The 21,371-nt window shown below is 46.0% G+C and overlaps 1 protein-coding gene across 4 annotated transcripts in view; it reads left to right on the top strand.

Moving 5' to 3' along the window:
* NXPH1 (neurexophilin 1) overlaps window positions 1–21,371 on the top strand; it is a 169,505-nt gene that overhangs the window by 1,519 nt on the left and 146,615 nt on the right. For 3 of the 4 annotated variants that reach the window (XM_081882875.1, XM_081882876.1, XM_081882877.1), the window contains exon 2: window positions 169–330. In XM_081882875.1, the coding sequence (XP_081739001.1) occupies window positions 277–330 (54 nt within the window). In that variant the 5' untranslated portion in view covers window positions 169–276. Of the gene's footprint in view, window positions 1–168; window positions 331–13,004; window positions 13,200–21,371 lie in introns of those variants that run through there. The other variant, XM_081882874.1, reaches the window with a different exon arrangement.

Raw genomic sequence — 21,371 nt, 5'->3', positions numbered from 1 at the left:
AACTCTGATCTGAGTCCTTCATCGCTCAGCATCACTTCCCTGCCCTCTCCGGGTCTGTGTGTATGTGTGTCTGTGTCGCGCCCCTCCCTCTGCTCTCTCTCTCCCCACCTCGAAGCCCTCACCTCGCGTTTTGCGGTCATGGAGTCTATAATTTCCTTTTTGGTCTAGGCTGGCGCGAGCTCTCCTGGTTCTATAAAGTGGATGTCAGGTGGATCTATGTTCCTGGAGGAACAAAGAGCAAGCGAAGGCAACGCTGTGGAAGTTTGAGCTGGGAGGATGCAGCCTGTGTACTGGTACGCGGTGCTTCTGTTGCAACCAGCACTCTACCTGGTAAGTTTTGCAAGGAGCCTCCCTCCCTCCCGCTTTCTCTCTCCCCCCGCCCCGCACACTAACTTGGGCTGGTTTGGGTGGAGGGCTGGAGAACCCGGAGCAAAGGCCTTGCGGCTCGCCTCACTTATTCACGAGTAGACCCACTGGGTCCAGCCCTACCGAGCCAAAGGGTGGAGAGACTGTTTTGAGAGACCCCTTCCAGATTTCTCCCCTCGTCTCCGTCTTCCGTGGGGTGTGTTTTCCCATTTTTTATTCATTTGTTGGTGGACGGAGTGCGCGTTTTGGGTGACTGTGGGTTCGACGGAAGTTTGGCAACCTTACTGTAGGCGTGCGAGAAGGTGAGAAGATCAATTCAAGGACGTTGCCACAGCGTCTCTTGGAAAGCTTGACGAGCGGGGCTTGGCAGGGGTGGTTAGGAGAGCGAACTCCGGCAAAACTTTTTTCTTCCACGATCTACCAATTGGAGCTCCATCCGTTCATACGGGAGACCAAGCCGGCGGTCTAAAAAAAAAAAAAAGTCCAGTGTAGACAGCAAGGTGTAATACCCGGGGTCTCTCTTTGACACCCGCTAGAGCTAGTTCAAATCCCCTCCTGCCCGATCATAAACTCTGTAAAGTGACAACTTGGGCTGTGTCGTGGGTATCTCACCTCCTCTATCTGTCTAGCTCCTTGTGACCCCTGCGTGGGTGGGTGGGGGGGTCAGTTGTTGCGTCCCTAAGGTGTCTTCAGCTCTCCACGGGACAGGAGGGGAAGTTTTCGGTGGCGCCGGCGACCCAGGTGATGAGAGGAGGGGATCGCTCTCACGGTCACTGTCGTGCCAGCACACGCACACCCTTTAGGGGGCTTTTCCGTCATGCACAGGTGTCAACATCCAGGTATAGTCACCACCTAGCACTTACCGCACCCCCCCCCCGGGCCACGTAAAACCAAACCACCTAAATGCCACTGAATCAGTCCCGTGGCACAAACAGATGACCAGAGGGGACGCGAAACCACACAACCTGGGATCTCTTCCTCCTGGGATCCAGCTCACAACGATCCACAGATAAGCACAGAGACCATCATCTGCTTTCTGAGCAAGGGGATCGAGAGTGATCGGCTTTCGGATTGGAAAAACGGTCTAGGATCAGACCGGACTAATGAAAAAAAAAGCGCCTGGTGCTGGCTGAAAAAAATGGTGTGGTTCGACAAGCGTACAAACCTTGAAAACCAACCGGGGCAACTCGTTTGTTTTTTGGTTTTTTTACCCTCTCTGTAAGAAGCATCTTCCTTGCGCTGCTGGCCTGCGGTTGCATCTCTTGGCCGCTGGAGGGCGCTGCGCGCCAGTCACAGCCCCGCTCAGGACACCTTGTGGGGGAAGCAGGTGAACGCAGGGGCAGCCCTTGCAGACGGGAACGAGCGCTCTGGCGTGCCATCACCTGCCTTCCCCCTACAAATGGACCAGAGTCACAGTTTAGAAGTCAAGAAGTCTTGGGGATTTATTTTTAAGAAGAAAATTATTCTGGTTCTATTCATTCTGATTCTGACCCCATCCCCCAAAATAGAGGTGAGGATGGAGGCCCCTTTAAGATCCGCAGAACGATGTCAAGAACTAACCCCCCATGTTGTTTGGGGGGCGACCCAGGAAGCCTTGACTGGCTATGCATCCTTGAAAGGGTCGTTTGGTCACCTATGTCGGGGGGGGGCGTGTTGTGTGCGCGCCTGGCGTCATTGCACCGCTCTCTGATTTATTTATTTTTAAATAGGTGGGGGCCAGAGAACTCCAACACACGTAATCTCTCCCATCCAGGCGCAAGATCAATAAGCTGCGTGGTTCTCTCCCCCTCTTCCTCCTCCCGCCCTGGGTTTGTTGGCACTTAAACTCTTTCCCACTCATGGCAACAACGGCGCGGGATTTATTCTAATGCGCGGCAGGCTGAAAACAAGCGCATTAATTCTCCTTTAATTGTAAACTGGGAGCATTTGAAAACCATTCAGTGTGCAAATTATGCTGATTCAATTACCGTTTAGTTACAGACTTCATTACCTGAATGCCTTCTCTCCCCCCCCACTCTCTCCCTCCCCCCCCCCAACCAGGATTTGGCAAGCGGGGGAAAGAAGAGGAAGGGAAAGAAAGAGTTTTCAAAACAATGCGAAATGTGACTGAATGCAAATTGAAAATCAGCAACAGTTTAGGGAGGTTGTCAGCTGAGAGAGGGCTTCGTATAGGATTCCGCAGGCTGATCTACGACTTTGTTTGCAAGTCGATATAGTAGCGCGTTGATACTTGCTCTGCATATTCCTTGAGTATTCCTAGGGACTAACTATCCTGTGCTAAGCCTGATATTAGCCGTCAACCGCGAAGCTTTGATTTAAAGCTTTAATCAACCCCAGGAACCAGCAAGGTGTCAGGTTTTGCTTCTTCCTAGGGTGACAGGATAGGACCGCCTTGTAGAATTGAAGCCAAATGGAGTGAGGGAGGCGAAAACGGAGAGATCCGTTTTCATGGAGAATCGGTTTACGCTTGGAACGTATAAACACAGCGTAGATGGAACAGGATCCCAAATCTGTGTTTCTGAGGGATTCGGGCGATAGGAATACTTTTTTCCCCCTTTTTAAAAAGAATACGTTTACGTCTCAGTAGCAGGACGTGGGAGATGCTAGTCTGGATCTCACCGTTCCCCACCTCTGTCAACTGCATTGCAACCACCCTGCAGTCAGTCGGTGCAACGCCCGTGCTTTTGTGTTTAGTGTGGACAGGAATCCGGGCCACTCCGCCTATTAACAGGAAAATGGCAAGAGGTCACCGCTGAAACAGACGGAACTCAAAATGACTAGGAATGTGTGGACAGGCCTGCTGGATGATATGCATTCAGTTAAACCCAAGAATGCTTTTGTCAGTGGCTCTCCGGATCGCTGCTGTCCTTCTTAGATTTTTTAAAGGGAATTCACGAAACGGTCCCCGTTCAACAAGCTTTAAGGGTTTTTTTGGCCTACTCGCGATTCTCTCGATATCTGCTTGGACCTATTTGGGGCTTAAAACATATTTCTGATTTCTCTACACAATTGGGCGATAGGAACCCCAAGAGTATGCCGAATAGCTGAGCTGTTTATCTTGGGGCCTCCCCCACCCCTTAAACAGATTTTCTTCCCATGGGTTTTTGGAGTCTACCCCCTCCCCCCAGTTTTAAAAAAGCCAAAGAAATTATGCAGCAAACATGCCTGTATATCAACACAGACGGTCATATATACTGTGGTTGACCTTGACGCTTCCAGTGGTGGAAGAGAATGAGATGGATTATTGGAGCGCTGGAATAATTCCTAAACGGCAACTGGAGTCTGATGTCATTTCTGGACATTTTCCAGTAGAGTCATAGAATGGAACTTGTATCTGATGTATATAGTAGCTATAAATAGATCTATGCGCTCCATACCCTGATATGTGATAATATAATGTGGGCTCTATATACACCTCACAGGTTAAGGTATAGAACGGTTTATAGAGAGACATTCAGAGAGAGCATGACAACACATCATATGCTATCTGTTTCATATATGCAACACACACGTATCTATTTGCAATGTGTGGCTGTATAAAATGTGTCTGTGCATCTACAATGCTATTTTCTCTGTCCTAGACACACTACTCGAAATTATACGCTTAAGCATCCTAGTACAGTATGTGGCACGTTTTTACTGGGAGAGAAATCCCTCTGACTTCAATGGGACTTGCCGTCAAGTCAATCTACACAGGACCGCAGGCTAAATTCAGGATTGCTTCCAAGCTGATTGTAAACTCTTTCATATCTATCCCAAACACAAGAAGCAAATTTCTGTGAAACCGGTTGGACTTTTTCATTAATATTATTGCTTTAAATCTATGCGTTCGCATCGCTGATCTGAGTAGGATTTAAACCGGCGCGCTGGCTTGTGTGAACTGGGCTGTTGGCGATGTTTTGGTTTAGAGCGATCAATATGCTTCAGAAGCATTGTGTGCGTCTGTGGCAGCGTCTCCCCTCTTTTTTTTCTTCCTTGAAGGGGTGAGGGAGGAGGCAAAGGAAAGCGGAGACCGTAGCTGAGAACATTTCTCTCCGGGATAGGCTCCAAGTCTGGCCAAAGGTGCGGCGCCATCCCTCCTATTTTGACACTCGCCGGTCACTCCAGAAATCTTCTTGTTAAGAGCGGGTCAAAACAGCGAGATCGCTTCTCTTGCCAATGCCACAAGAATAACTTGCTTTCTGTACTACATATTTGGACCGGGAAGGCCCACATTTTCGGAGAATTGCATGCAAATATTTAAAGCACCGCGGCGTGCTTTTCCATCGCACATTTGGCGCGGGGTGGCCTTAGGAGTCGGTTGACACAACACTTGTTTTGTTCTAGATCGTATGAATGAACCGCGGATTTTTAAAAAACGCTGATCGCGCCAAGCCACCCAAACCGACCTCTTCGCTCGATAAACCCCTGATCTCGCCAAGATTTCTCTCCAGAGCTAATTGTTCACAAGAAGGCGCGAAAGGACAGGTGGAAGTTGGGTGGGTGAGTGGAGGAAGACCATTTGATTTGCCCTTCATTTCCTCTCTCCTACATTTAGTTTAGGCCGTGTATCTACCACTCTCTAACCTCGAAGCAACGTACCCTGTAGGGGTAAATTGCATTTAGTACTGTACTTAGGAGTGCGCGGGCGCGCGTCCAAGGCTGAATTACTCCACAGCTTGATTCAAAGCCCAATGAAGCCAGCGACACCCCTATTTCAGCTCCATGCTCAAATTCTGAGCTGTCATCGCCAACATGACTTGGCGGTAGCCAGTTTCGCTGTGTGTCCCACACCTTTGCTTGGAAGTAAACCCTATGGACTTCAAGTGAAACTTCGGAGTCAGTGCGTTTAGCACCGCACCTATCATACATATTTAGGAACACCAAAACTCCGTTTAGCTCTCATGGTTAGACTCGAAGACCTCAAGGCCACCCAACGGGACGTCCATCCCAGAACCTGGTCTTGATGGGTTTGCATAGGAGAGAGGCAGAGGGAGAGAGGAATGGAAAGAGAGGGGGGAGGGAGGAAGAGGTTTCTGATCCAAAATAATAAACTGGTGTAAGAAACGGGAGGAAATGTGCATTCTTGAAAACACTCGACTGTATTAGGTTATTGACTGTTCCACATCTCTGTATGAGACACACACTCTCTCTCTCTCTGTGTGTGTGTAACACTAGGCAGCATCGTGTACCTTCTATATGAATTGCGAAGATTACCCAGCTTACCTGTTTAACCTCAGGGTTTGAATGAAGTGTACATACGTATTCCTGATTCATGCCGTTTTGGGGTGGCCTGTTGCTAAAGCCAGGTGCCTGTTGTGCTGTGAGAGACAAGTCGAGGGCTGCTGGGGGTGTCACTCTGAATGCCTTAAGACTCGCGACTGCCTCTATTACCTGCTCCCCAGCTGCAGATTCTAGAGTTGGTGTCGCTCTGTTCAGTCTGGCCTCGACTGTGGTCATTTTTTCCCTTCCTGGTAAACGTCAACCTAAGGGCGGAATGTGCCCATCCTATCCTTCCTCCTCCTTCCAAGCTAGGTAAGCATCTCCCTCAGACTGCAGGGAGACCATCCCCAACCAGGCAAGCATTGTCCTCCACTAACCATTCTTTACACGGGTTTTCAAAGGGTTTTTCTGTTCTTTTCTTGGCGCTGAAAGCATTGGGCTATTACTGGCTTGTTTCCCCCGCTCTTTCTTCTTTTTGAAGCGATTTGCTGTACTTTGCAGGTGGAAAAAGAAAGATCAAAACAACTCGTGGCGCTGGTTGTATATTGGGCATCTCACACAACACGGTGGCAACAATTTGTTTTCATTTATTTGTGTTGGGAAGTTTGGGGAGGGAGAAAGAAAGAAAGAAAGAAAGAAAGAAAGAAAGAAAGAAAGAAAGAAAGAGCTTAAATTCTCTAGGAGCAGAAATCTCCTAGGAAGACTCTGAGTTTGAACAATGTAGCAACAGGAGACAGGCATGCGAGTGTAGAAAATGATCTGTCCAGGACTAAGCGTACATGGTGATTGTGTATTCCTACATATACAACACGTGCACACGAGCTATTTAGGCTCAACACATGCTGTAGGATACAGGTTGTCTTATATCTAAACTGATCAATATACTCTTTCTGTATCCTCTCAATGTCTTGTTTTTATACCAGGAAATCCATGTAAATTCTCACAATCAACAGAACCACCCCAGCACGCTCTCGCCGTCTCTTTTTGAGGATAAACTGGAGCGTTTTCTTTGAGTTTTATTTCTTTGGGGTCTTATTTACGTCTTCTTATTCACCTTATTTCACCCCCTCTTCTGAATCAAGCGGTTTATCGTAAATATGCAGTGAGACTGTGGGATATATATATATGGACCAACTTCCACCATCGCATAGGCCCACTGATTCCAACGGAGCTTACTCCTAAGTAAAACTCCAAGAGGCTCGAGCTTTGATAGGGTTACTTGGTGGAAGCAAGCCCCACGGTGTTTGGTGTGGGACTTACTCCCGAATTAGTTCCCGGGATACTGCAGCCGAAGACCAGCCGATGTTATCTCTGTTCACACCCACCTTTTAAAAATGGGGCGTGGGGCGGAAGGGTAGTTTTCCAGGTGTGCTAACATCGCCTCTTTCTCTTCTAAATCAGCACAGACTCGGCTACCTGAGGCTAGCCCCCCCTCTCCATCCCGCCCCCCAACTATTTTGAATGTTCAGAGAGGGGTCCCTACTTCTACAGAGACAGCAGCTCTCCAGCTAAGTGATTAGCTAAATCTTCCGAGCTAGGAGTAATGAGAAGCTCATTTCAGCCCTTGTGTAGCCCGCCTTGCCTCTAGACTGATTATTGTTATTATTGTTATTATTATTATTATTATTATTAATAATAATAATAGAAACCCAATTTTCCTTATTAGCGATGGCAGTCAGAGGCTAAGCAGATTAGTCACCCCCTTGCTGGGAATCGCCGATTTCGCAAGCTCTGTCCCCCACCCCGTTTAGGATCTCTTGTTCCGTCCTTCCTTCCTCCTAGTAGTAGTTTGGGCGAATCTCGCCGGGTGATTTGCCAGCCAGTTTAACTTCCAACCGGCTCTTGTAAGTCAGCATTTAAAGCACCCCCCTGGGTGCTTGGTAAATAGGACTTGAGCCATTTTTTATGCGGCAGATTGACATGTTGACGACTCTGCTTGGAGGAAGCTTCTTCCATCTCGCTCCCCCCTTCTTTTTTTTTTTGCAAAAGCTTGGCAAGCACTTCATCAAGGATAAAAAGGTTCTGCCGTAAGGATGTCACTCAATTTATTGTGAAAGTCGAATGAATTACGTTTAATGAAAGTGCTCCCCCGATGAATATTACCAGCCATTTCCTGAGTTGGCTCTGTCAGATTGATGGGAGGAAATGCCAGGCGGCCTCCCTGCCGCCACTACCACCAAGATCTCCAGCCTCAATGACGGACGCGAGCTAATCGAGGGCTGCTGCTGCTGCTATTACGCATAGGATCGAGAGGGCGGAGGGTTCCCAATACGATGCGCAAGTTAACAAGGCGACGTTCCATTTCGCCTCCATTGGAGCTTCGATCCTGCCCATCGTCAGCCGTTGCACCAACTTCTGTGGGACTGTTTTGCTTCTGGGTGAATATATGAGGTTGTGGAAATGCTATGCTTGCTGACACTTCCAGCCAGCCAGCCAACCCAATCTATAAACCGGGATTTGGCACCTCCCTCTCTAATTTTTTTTTTCTTGAGAAGTTCTACCGAAGACATTTGGCAGGTTCAGAGTACACAGTGGCACTGGCTTCCCGATAAACTTAGCCTGTATGCAGCGATGCCTGGCTCAAGTACGCAAAGTGGGAAGGCACGCTCTATGCGAGAGCGGAGTAAACACAGCCAGTCTCTACCTTAAAGGGGAAGAACTGGAGGGTTTGAATGTGTGGCTGCCTTCCCCAGAGGTTCTCGAGCGTTGGCGTCTTATCTCACTAAGCACTGCAAAAGGCCCATCCACATATAAATCGCCCGAACACATTGATTTAATCGGAGCGAGCTCCTATAGTGTTAAGTGGGCCATTCACAAACCATGGGACTTGCTCCCGTGTAAATGCGGAGAAAATCGAGCTTGCACATCCCATTGACTTCACAATGGTTGGCAGCTAGACTGCATTGGTCCTATTGGCTTCTATGGACTTTTCTCTCTCAAACATTCCCTCCCCTGATATGAGGTCCCTTCACTCCTTTTCCTTGAATGTAGCCCTCCCACTTCAACAAGGTTTGAAGCCCAAATTGCGTCAACTTATCCGAGCTGTGAATAAGACCAAATATTCCTTTGGGATTTCAGGCTGGTTCCCAAGACGTTCTGTGCTCCTGCGCACGTTTTATGAGCCGCGTTAGAGTTTGCATTAGTTCAATCGCTGGCCACAGTCTGATCTTAATCGAAGAGGATCTATCCTGCCATTCTAAAGGCAGCAGGGTCACAGTCCTGTTAGGTAGGGGTGTTGATGCAGGAAGTTCCGGGTTCGGTCGCAGAAGTTCAGAATTACACTTTGTAGATTGGTTCTTAGTCTTGGCGTACCAAAGCGCTCCTCCATCCAAAACACTTCCAATTGAAATTAAATCTGCGATCCTACCCACACTTAGGAGTGAGTCCCATTGTGGACGGTTGGATTTACTTCTGAGTAAACCTGCACAGAATTGGGCGGCACAGGTCTTAAAACATGCTAGTTTTCCTGGGCCTATTTCCATTTTGTCTGATGTACGCGGGCACTGAGAGTGTCAATACTTTTCTTTCATGGAAGTGTGTTCAGCACTGTAGCCTTCTTAGACATAGAAACACCCCAGTCCTTACTTAAGTAAAATGCTTAGGTTTGCTGCTTTACTTGGAAGTAAGTTCTACTGAAATCCATGGCACTTGCTTTCAACTATGCATAATCTGCGTAGTTAAGCATTGCTGCTTAACAGGTTTGTTGCTCTGGTTGCCAAACAGAACCTGCTGTAAAACAGAAAGAAAGAAAGAAAGAAAGAAAGAAAGAAAGAAAGAAAGAAAGAAAGAAAGAAAGAAAGAAAGAAGAGAGAGAGAGAGAGAGAGAGAGAGAGAGAGAGAGAGAGAGCGCGCGCCTTCCCATCGGGATATTGTTGCCGATGTGATGCAATGCAGCAATAGTTTAGGGTGAAATCTTGAGTACCCTTATTCGGAGCTGTGATGAATAATGCCCAAAGGTTTTGCTTCCTCGCAGCACATGAACACCCGAAGCCTAAATCAATTTACTTGGAAGTAAGTCCTATTGTAACCAAGGGAATTTACTTCCATTTGAAGAAGTTAGGCTTTGGATAACTGCGTGCTTCTGAAAATCAAGTTCCACTGGAACTTTTTCACTGAGGCTCCATGCAAGTTATGTGTTCAAACGATTGTTGTGTTAGATTCCATCACCACAAAAGGGAAGAAAAGAAAGGAAGGAAGGAAGGAAGGGAGGGAGGGAGGGAGGGAGGGAGGGAGGGAGGGAGGGAGGGAGGGAGGGAGGGAGGGAGGGAGGGAGGGAGGGAGAAGTCCTAGCAGGGAGCCATTCTAGTATTACAGTTCAGCCAGCTGCTCGAACTGGGATTTCCAGTATCGTCAGTGTCAAAGCTTAGAGAGAGGCTGTTCCTTTTTCTGTCCCAACCTTTCGGGTTTCCCGAGATCTTAAGTGAGGCAGAAAAAGGTATCCACTCTCCGAAATGACACCCGCTTAGACTTAACATGCGGAGAGTTACTGGTACTGAAGTTTGCCCTCTCCCCACCTCTCCTTCTCTTTCCCAAAGGGGCTGGCTCAAACCACAACCCTCTTAAGAGCGGCACACAAAACTTCCAAGCCAAATAAGCTAGTCTGCTTTTTACCAGATGGGGGAGTGTCGAACGCAAGGGTAGTCAATGGTGCGGTGTAAATCACAGTTCTTTGTTAGGAACACCTGACGACAGAAACCAGGAACCAATGGATGATTCTTAAACGGAACGTATCATTCTTTACTCATAGTATTAAAGAGATCAGCTAAGCAACCACTGCTGTTCATTCCAAGTCTTTCTTTACTCTTCTTACTCTTTATTTTCTGCCTTTTATTGAGCGAGAGGAATAGCTTTCTCCAATCTTTATATCTCTCTTTTTTTTCCTTTCTCATAGAACCTAATATTCAGAACCAACTCTTTTTTCCAGACCTGTACAAACTATTTGTTCAGATAGTGGGCTTAAATATATGTTCTTCAGGTTTATTGCTGTGCGTGTGCCTACAGAACTTGTCTCGAGAAGACTTTCCACTGAAACTCTGAACTCTTTTGACTGCTCGAAGACAAATGTATGTTGCCTTCTCATCTATAAAGAGCGAACACCTTATCCGCAGAGGAACGCCTCTTTTTAAATGTTCCATTTTTTGTAGTCTTGGATAGGTTTCCACAAAAGGCGATTTCCTTTACTCAGCGTCGCTTCAGAGTTACAAAACAAGTGTCTCATGTATACGCAAGCTTTTGAGTTGTGCAGATCTCTTCCTCATTTCTTACAAACACCTAGCTCGGAGTAATCTGGCAGGTTGACAGCTCTTGTACTAAAATTATGTGGGTTTTGTGTTTTATTGGCTTTAAAAAAAAAACCTGTTCCAGGTTTTAGTCACCAACACTATATCAAAGGTAGACTCTTTGCTATGCATATATTTAGCCAGTCAGTTTCAGTCATTTATGCTGTATTAGCATGCCAAGTTTTCAGGCAGAGATTAAAATGGATATTTCTCTTAGCACCTGGGAGGGACAAGAGAAGTCACCCTATAGGTTTGAAATATAGTATCTTTTCCTTAGTTTTGCTACATTGGCAACTTCTTATTTTTCCTTATATTAGGATTATGTTAAAGCAGTTGGGGCAGAACTTTAAAAAAAAATATTAAGGTGGTGCAGCAATGGTTTCCATTGTTCAGAAGTTCAGAAAGTCCGTTCTCCTGCTCCTAGCCACACTGCTGGTCCGGCGCACCTCGTCTCCTTTTTGCTTTTCTGATGGAACTAAGCAACAATGTTCACAGAATGGCTATTTTCAGGACCTTGGAGAGCTCCACGCGCAACACAGCTCCACACGCCCTGACAGGAGCTCGGTTCATCTTTAGGACCCTGGACAGCATCTAACAGTTCTTGAACGGCCACAGTGGTGACCTACCCATTCAAGCTCTCCCTCAGCGACATTTGCGGTAGAGACCTTTGCAGTAACCTTCCATGTTCATGGCGCTTTCTAGCTCACCGCGTAGTGACTCCAAGCGAGTTAACAAAGCAGCCCTCCAGCGCCCGACCTCTCGCTTCGGAAACAAAGAAGGCGAATAACTGAGATTGATGTCTCATTAACGATCGATGCTATTTTATGTGAAGCGAATGGAATAATAATAATAATAATAATAATAATAATAATAATAATAATAATGAAGCCTTAAGGAAGCTTCCCCCAACCCCCCTACTCTAACAGAAACCCTTCCTTTTTTGAACGTCTTTTGGGCAACAGAGCAGGATTTTCTCTCTAAATATGGGAGATAGTTGGGTGCCTGCAGCCTCCACCTACCATTTGGTAATGGCACTTCTCAGTTTAAGTTACGTTGCTTTCCAGAACCAAAAGGGAGACTGTAATTCACACGTAATAGAAGAGAAAACCCTTTGGGGAACAGGATTTGTGCATTTGCTCTTTCCTGTCTAACCGGCTCCTCTTAAAAGCAGATGGGTGAGAAACAAGGTTGACTACTTGCTATGAAAAGCGCCTTCGATGAAAGGATCCGGCGCGAATAGAAAGGGGGGGGGGAACGACGACTTAATATTTATTATGGATTGGAGGACAGCGTCACACTGTTAGGAATGGTGAGAAGTGTAGGTTCCTTTTATCTTTTTTATGTTTTGATAGATTTTTTTATTTTTAACAAACAAACAAAAACTTCAATACGTTGAAAAAATTCACCTGGAAGTTTATTGACAGTGAAATATTCACCGAAGTCTATACACACACACACACACACACACACACACACACACAGTATCGATCACTTGCGCCAACGAAAGTCAATGAGTGACCCTCCCGGTGACCTCTTCCTAAGCCAACCTGTCTCTTGACCCAGTCCTTAAGAACAGCTGTTAATAAATTAATTATCCCACCTCAGCATTTAAAAAGACAAACAAACAAACAAACAAACAGGAATGCAAGAACTCTCATTTGATTCTTAGCCAAGCCCTTGGGATTGTGCCATAAGGATACTATTTGTAATGGGCTAGCTATACTGATCGGCACAAACAAACAAACAAGCCCCGAGCCCATTTATGTGTTTGCCCAATTAACTTAAACATAAGCGATAGTTTTTTTGGCGTTCCTACGAGCTTTGCCTTCCTCGGTTAAGTAAGAGATAATCATTGACTTTGCCCCTCGATGGCATAAATCCCCACTTAATATTGACAGAGCTGTCCCCCAGGGTTTTGCTCGCGGAGAAGCGGTTGTCGATAAAACACAGGAAAGTTGACAAGGAAGGTGTAACTGGATGAGTGATGGGAAGCCTTACAAGAAAGAGCGGTGGTGGGAATAGATTGGGCCGCGCTTTAAATCAGGCTTATTCAAAGACCCACGAAGAATACGTAGGAGAGTTTTTTTGGGGGGGGTGGGGGTGGGGGTAGCGCGGAGGCAGGCGAAGCTGGCGCCGAGTGTCTGCTTAAACACTTTAGCACCTTGCTGATTCATGGATCCGGGAGGTGAAGGAACAGCTGGGGACGCAGCCTGGATGTTCAAGGCCCATGTCTCCGCCGTCGACTCTGGATACATCTCTATCTTTGAAACCGGGAGAACAGCGGCTTCCGCAGCCGAGATGGCTGTCGTGAGGCTGAACGCCTCGAAAGTCGCCACGCGGTTTACTGATTCAGTAAGATTTTTATGTATTTATGATTCCTTTTTATATATTAAAAATGTTTTATCCTCCTATCCCTCCTCCCCAAAACTCAGAGTGTTTTACATTACAGGATCTGTAAGTCAGGCCTGCGAACTTGAATAAAATATTGAGGGGGGGGGGGAGTAAGTGTCGCCCCGCATAATGGATCACAAGAAAGGGCTCGCCCATACCATTTGAATGTCAATGCCCATCAACTTTTTTTTGGGGGGGGAGGCCCCCTTAAATATTTTATGGAGGGGGCCAAAGGGACCACGGCCCCTGGGGGTTGGCTCCTATGTGTAACGTTGTCTTTACAACAACCCTGCGAAGCAGGTTAGGCTGAGGCACAAGCTAACTCAGCGAGCTGAGAGGGCTTTAAACTGCGGTAGGTCTCCTTGGGTCTGGTTCGACCTCCTGACCTCCAGCTGACTGTGATTCCACTAGTTTTAATCATGACCACTAGTTTTAATGCACATCATTTTAGATTCCAAGAGCATACATAGCCTATACGAAGACATTGGTCCCGACCTGTCTTTATAGGTTTGCAACACAATGGATGGAGGCGAAGGTAAGATCTGAACCGGGCTCTTCTGCGCGCTTTAGCGAACCAAACTCCTCTGCCCTCGCCATCAATCTTCTGTTTGCCTTAGTACTCAAAGCGCCAGTCTCTCTCCCCCCCCCCCGCTGCTATTATACGCGGAGAGACTTGGCGTCGCTAGTTAAGTCTCCATCCTCTCCTCCGGTCCTTTCTCCCCCCGGAAGGCAGTTAGCTTTGCCTTGTCGCGTTATCTGTTGGCAGGTTCTGGATCCACTCGTAGATTGTCTTTCTCGTTGATGAGGCCTGTCACTTAACCGGGGGGGGGGGTGTGTGCTCGACTGCAGGCTGGTTGCCCACTTCTTATTAGCAGCGTGCGCTAGATGGTTGGCTAAGCCCTCCACGCACAAAGGCGACCCCCGCCGCCGCCAGTCCGTCGTTTGCATATGTGTAAAAGGGCAGACACAGGTGACACAGGGACACAGGTGGTGCTGTGGGTTAAAGCCTCAGCGCCTAGGACTTGCTGATCGAAAGGTCGGCGGTTCGAATCCCTGCTGCGGGGTGCGCTCCCGCTGTTCGGTCCCAGCGCCTGCTGCGGGGTGCGCTCCCGCTGTTCGGTCCCAGCGCCTGCTGCGGGGTGCGCTCCCGCTGTTCGGTCCCAGCGCCTGCCAACCTAGCAGTTCGAAAGCACCTCCGGGTGCAAGTAGATAAATAGGGACCGCTTACCAGCGGGAAGGTAAACAGCGTTTCCGTGTGCAGCTCTGGCTCGCCAGAGCAGCGATGTCACACTGGCCATGTGACCCGGAAGTGTCTCCGGACAGCGCTGGCCCCTGGCCTCTTAAGTGAGATGGGCGCACAACCCCAGAGTCTGTCAAGACTGGCCCGTACGGGCAGGGGTACCTTTACCTTTAAAAGGGCAGAAAACAATGAGAGACTGCTGCATCGCTCGCGTTGGAGTCCTCTGCATCAAATGGCAAAGCCGTTTGGCTCCTCCATATTCCAGGCTCAATGAATTGCAACGATTATTGAAGAACAAAAGCTCGGGCGACTCGCCTTCCCCGCTTCTTTTCCTGCTGAACTTTAAAAGTCATTCTAATGCAAATATTTCTGCATTATTCCGCCTGCCTGTTTCCCTAAAAACTCGCTTGGGGAGGGGAGGAATCTTGGACTCCGTTCTTCATTTGAGCAGCACATCCGCTGTGAAATAGATAGCCAGACCTCACTGGCACAGGAAGCACATTTCTTGGGGAGGTGGCGGTGGCAATGGGAGTTGTTTGGTGGACCTGCAATTTAAGATAGGAACTCAAACTTTCTTGCGGATAAACTGCAAGGGCTTGAAAAGAAACTCTTCATTGTGCTGAATCTGTGTCCAAAGGTAAATGGAAATTAGGATAGAGGTTCTGGATTACTTTTGGCAAGAGGACAGCAGGTGTATCTCCTGTTCAATCAGCTGCTGTGTTTTGGATTCTGCTGTTACGTTTCTGTTAATTTTATATTGACCATCTCTTTCTATGGAAGCACCATTGGATCTTTATTTCCAAGGGGGAATCTGGGCCAAGGAAGCCTCTCCCCCTTCCCAAAGACCCTAGGCCTTTTCCTTTAGGCACAAGGGTTGAGTGGTGAGTGCTGTTGCACTCAGGTTTTCTTGCAGGCTTCTCAAAGAAGAAGAAGAAGAGTTTGGATTTGATATCCCGCCTTTCACTCCCCTTCAGGAGTCTCAAAGCGGCTAACATTCTCCTTTCCCTTCCTCCCCCACAACAAACACTCTGTGAGGTGAGTGGGGCTGAGAGACTTCAAAGAAGTGTGACTGGCCCAAGGTCACCCAGCAGCTGCATGTGGAGGAGCGGAGACGCGAACCCGGTTCCCCAGATTAGGAGACTACCGCTCTTAACCACTACACCACACTGGCTGGCCACTGTGAGAACAGGATGCTGGATTAGACAGGTTATTGATCTGATCCAGCACAGGCTCTTTGTACAACCACATATTAATCTATGTCAGGGCATGGTCTGGAGATAAATCTGTACCTAACCAGATGCTTAGTTCTGGAGTGGGTGGCAGCTGTGATAATAATCCTCCCTAATAGGCTTGTATTCAGTACTGGATTTACGTATAAGCTAAACAAGCTATAGCTTAGGGCCCCACTCTCTTGCCCCCCCCCCCAAATTAAAGAAAACAACAACTGGATGTACATTTCCAAAATATAAGATAAAAAGCAAATAAAATAAAACCTACATACAGCAACAGTGTTTTGTGTTGTGTAGGCTCCTATGGTGTAAGTAGTGGGCCCTGCCTGCTAGTCTGCTCCCTAAAATATCACTGGTTTGCTCATTTCTATATATAGGGTGCCTACATTCTGCATGGACTGGTTGCATGGCAACATGGGCAAATGGCTTTAAATACCTATTAGGTCCATACATTACCATATAGCATATATTCAACACAAAAAACAGAGACAATTTGTTGTTGACAAAGGACAGCTGGACATATAAAGGGCCCCATTACCTTCAGTAGCTTAGGACCTCATCAAACTTAAATCCGGCCCTGCTTGTATTCAATGCTGGTCATAGTCAGAGCACACCCATTGAAATTAGTGGACAACTAACAAATTAATTTCCATAGGTTTACTCAGCTTACAGCTTAGTTGGATACAACCCTGTGGAACACCTTCCTCTCCAAATAAGATTTGGAGTTTTCGCCAGGGCTTTTGGTTGAATATTTATCTCCTCTGCACTTGGCATTTTTATTTGAACTTGATGCTGGGGATTGTTTGATGCAGGTTTTAACCATGTAGTATGATATTCATTTCATAGAATTTTAGAAACATAGAATTGTAGAGTTGGAAGGCGCCCTGAGGATCATCTAGTCCAACCCCCTGCAATGTAGGAATATACAGCTGTCCCATTCGGGGGTTGAACCTGCAACCTTAGTGTCATCAGCACTATGCTCCAACTTCAGAATGTTTTGATTGTTGCAAAAACTGCAGTAAAAACTTGTTGGGGAGGCGGATTGCCTGAAGGCCTAAGAAATAATAAATAAGACAAGATGATGCAGCCACTTTGCTGAAGTTCAGCAGATCCGGGCTTGGATGGGAGACCATTAGGGAAGTCGGTGTATATTGCCTTTGATGGCCTTTGGAGTTTAAAAACATCAGAAAAACCAAAGCTGTGCTCTGAAATGGAATCTCTTTTACCACTCCTTGCTAAAATGAAACAACAGTATAGTTAATTTCTATCCTTTAAAAAAAATGTGGAACTTGTTTTTATTATCTAGGAAGCAGGCTGCTGTTGTCAATCTGTTTATCATCATATGTAGTTTTAAAAGCCACTCTTGATTGAACTGTTTGCCCATCAACTCTTCTGTTAAGCTATCTTGTCAAGAAATGCTGCCACAGGCCTCCAGGTATATAAAAAAGCTGGCGTAAAGTTAATGGACTGCCTTATATATTTACAATCTCAACCATAGTGCCAGAACTCTTTTCAGAGCAATATATGTATTTAAAATAGGTGCAATATAAAAGTTGCATATTCAGGTTTGCCACTCAATCAACAGCCATAAAAACAACATTGTCAAGTGTTAAATATCAGACTGTGTGTAATTTCACAATCATTTACTCAAGTTGTTCATAGCGTATTGCTGTTCTGTAACTTGTCAAAATTATTTAAAAAATACATTTATGCAGGAAATCATGAGCATATTAATATGTATCTTATAGTGATAATTATAACCTACTGCAGTTTGGTGTTTTTTTTTTTTAAATGAGGAATACAACTGTTGACTTAATGAATCTTATGGATGTACTTTGTTTGGCATGAAGCAAAGCAAATACATTGTTAGAGTAAAAAGTGGGGAGGGAAAGAATACAAGGCTGATCAAGACATCATCTTCATATATGGGTTCAGTTTTGCAAATCAGGCCACATGATGAGCACCATAATATAAATGGCAGCTCAGTTCACAGAACTGGCTTATACCTACAAAACACACTGAGTTATTTGATTTTCCAAGATCTTTTGTTTCAACTCTCCAACATCAGAAAGTCTCTCTGCATACGTTGGTGTGGGTAAGAATGTGGGATGGGAAAGGTTAGGATTAAGGAAGTAGCTGGACAGGCAAGTGTCACATTCTAAATTTTCGTTTGTAATTAAATGCTGGTGCAAATAGTTGTGTCTTAGAAAGTGAGTGACATTGCTACTGCTACTAATACACTACACCATGTCCATGGGCCAGTTCATACAGCTAGTTGCTCCTCCTATATAACAGTTTTCAGGAGTGTGTAGAACCACCAGTGGACTCATGACCTGGCTGAGTTCAACTGGAAGAACCAATTGTATGATGTCTTAGACTTCAGGTGGGTTGCAATCCTGCTGGCAGTCTTTTGTGCTCCAGAAGCCCATTGCGCGCAAGTTACCAACCCCGTCATTGCCATAACACTGATGTTACAAAATGCAGAGCTGGGCTGGAGGATGCTACTTCCCTTGCACCATCAAAAACTAGGATCTTTATATCAGTGAGGGTTGAACCCACTGAGGAAACTCCGCTGACCTTTCTGAAAGCAAAAATGGGTGGAGTGATAACAGTGAAGATCTGCTGCAGTATGAGCTTTGAACCCTTTGCTCACTAAGCCTCTGACAGTTGGGAGCGCGGTATTGCAGTGGTTCCCACTTCTTCTAGAAGGTCTGTTATCAGAAAGTAGCTGGGTGGGACTTCTGATTAACCTAAAGGCAGTTACGATGTGAGGTTCTTGTCCCTATGCTATTTAATAATATATAGAAACCACTGGGAGGTGTAATCTGGGGATTTGAAGTGAGGTGCTGCATGTATGAAGAGGACACCCATCTCTACATTGAGCTTTGTCTCCTCATTTCATGTGAATCAGGAGAAGCTGTACAAGTGCTGGACCAATGACTGGAAAAAGTGATAGTCTGAATGAGGGCCAACCAACTGAGACTGATTTATGATAAGATGGAAGTACTGTGGGTAAGTGGTTTCTGGTAACTAGGGAGGTGTTCTGGATGGGATAGGTGTTCTGAAGGAACAGGTGCATAGCTTGGGGGTTCTCCTTAATCTGAAACTGACAGTAGAGACCTAGATGGCATAAGTGACAAGGAGCACCCATGTTCAGCTCTGGTTGGGTCACTAGCTACAATCATTCCTGGACAGGGATAACATGACTTCAGTAGCCCACACTCTCATAACTTCACAATTGGACTATTGCAGTGTGCTTGACATGGGCTATCCTAGGGGATGGTGTGGAAGCTGCACCATCAGAATACTGCTGCCTGGTTATTTGGGGCAAATGGGATCATATAGTACTGGATGCTTGTATGTTATCGGGCTCAATTCAAGGTGTTGGTACTAGTGTTCAAAGCCCCAAACAACTGAAGGCCAGAATACTTAAAGAATAACCTCTCTCAATACTTGCTGGCCCATGGTTTAAGATCAGCTGGAGAAGCCTTCCTTATGGTCCCATAAATGAGCATGGTCTGTAGAGTGGTGACACAAGGCAAGAGCGTCTCTGTGGTGCATCTCCTGGGGAATGCCAGTTGTCTCCTACTTTGACAGTTTTTTAGAAAAATATCAATTGAAGATGTTTATTTATGCGAGCCTTTGGCACATAGTGGATTTTATCTGCTCAGGTGTTTTCGTTATTTGTTGTGTCTGCCATTTTATGTCTTTGTTTGTAATTTGTTGTTTCATGCCCTTGAGTTTTTGATATAGGTTCCTAGCTACTGATTCAATTATGATTTTATCATGATTGTATTTTTGCAGTTGTTTTTAGCTACCCTAGACTCTTAAGGGAGGAAGGGGGGAATAGGATGATGATGATTAAATAGTCATAGTTTTATGGCATCACTGAGTCTAAAGGGAAACAGTTGTTCACTAATGTGGATACAGAATTTATAACATAAGGCCTGGTCAGTTCATTACTGCACCAGTAATGCCTGTAAAAACGGGGGTAGTGGGACTACATTGGGGAAAACCACATGTTTTCTCTCCATGCAAGCAGTCCCAGAGTGACTTCAACACACCATGTGACCCACATGATTCTTTCGTACAGAAATAGAAGTGACTGCTCCACTACAATGATAACATATGACTTTGGTTTTAGAGGTTAGTAAGTGTTAGAATTAGGCCTGTGTCTTAGATTTATTTATATACGCCCAAAGGTTGTTCTTTCATTTTCTGCTTTGAATTTCAAGGAGCGATCTGTGAAGTTAATTACTTTGCAGCTTATTGCAACATAATATATTAAAATGTAATCCAGAAAGATGCACCATAGAACTTCACTTTATAGCATGGCTTGGAGGATGTGCTCACTTCAAGCTAAAAAACCCCCCTCAAATGCTATTTATATAGTATTTATGCTGGCATGTATAGTGAAGTTTACCTGGGAGATTTGCAATGAGTTTAAATAATTAGGTCACTCACATAGCTGGGGTTTAGATAGAGGGGTTCCTGCTCTACGTCTTTGATTAGTGTGCAGATTTTCAGTGCTGCAATTAGGTAATTTTAGACTCTGGACTTAATGACCTTATGTACCCACCTCCTTTAGATGTTAATGTGCATTACTTCACTTCAAATTGTGAAAAGCCAGCCCTGCTGTATTTTAGGGTCCCATTGCTCTTTCTACTAGTGGGGGCCTGGACTTATGAGCTGATGGCACCACTGTTTATTTTTCCATGCGTCCTAAAGCATGATGTGGGTCTTTTATGGAGGCACCAGCTCCTCCCTGGCCCACTCCCACCTCGTGTGTTGTGCGTTGTGATGGGCCTAGGAAATGGAATTCTGACTTCCAAATCATCCTCATCCTCTAATAAGCCATGCTAGACTGAGTGTGGAGTAGAAAAGAGGTAGGCGGGCAACCATGACTGCTAACATACAATGCATAATCCACAAGAGAGCTCTAGATAATACATTTCACACTTTCACAAATAAACCCGTTGGCCAAAATATCAATGTGTAGGCATCATTCCCTTGTTTTTGAGTGTCACCATTTTTAAGTCCATCTCTGATATACCAGTCTTCCATTTTGGATTTACATAATACAGGCTTATTTAGAGGAAAGTGTACAAAGTGGGCCTAAAAAGTTGAAATGCTTCCACCAACAGATCTGCTAAAAGGCTCGGCTGTTGTAATCTCAGGCTGAGGCCCGATTGATTTCTCAATAGTTGATTGTTCCCATTGTTAAACTTCTTCGATGTTTTGCGGTGCATTTGATGTGAAAGCTCTATAGGTGGTGTTTGATTTGAGGGGGTGCATTCACTTGCACAGCCCATCATTTGCTGCCGCAGGCATGACAAAAAGAACAGGGGCATCCTATTGAACCCTTTGTGCATGCGTGTGAAATCTAGTCCATGTTGGCTCTGTTAAGTCCTCTCTTCCTCCCTGCATTCTCTTACTTTCTCCCTCTGGGCTCAGAGAGAAAGGGCAGATGGATGTGTAGGCAATGCTAGCTGTGGTTTCTTCTGCTTACTCTCATTGCTTTCTGGCATTATCCTACTGTCCATACCAGTGCCAATGGGGACCAGTCTCTGTGGACCCAGACAGGTTCCCTGTTGGGTCTCCTTTAGCCCAACCTGCTCACCCAAACATCTGGAGCACCTGGCTTAATTAGATCTTCGCCAGGAC

This window comes from Podarcis melisellensis (genome assembly GCF_964234715.1).
Source record: "Podarcis melisellensis genome assembly, chromosome: 12".
Taxonomy (NCBI): Eukaryota; Metazoa; Chordata; class Lepidosauria; order Squamata; family Lacertidae; genus Podarcis; species Podarcis melisellensis.
The sequence above is the reverse complement of the archived record's forward strand: the minus strand, read 5'-3'. Positions and strand labels throughout refer to the sequence as shown.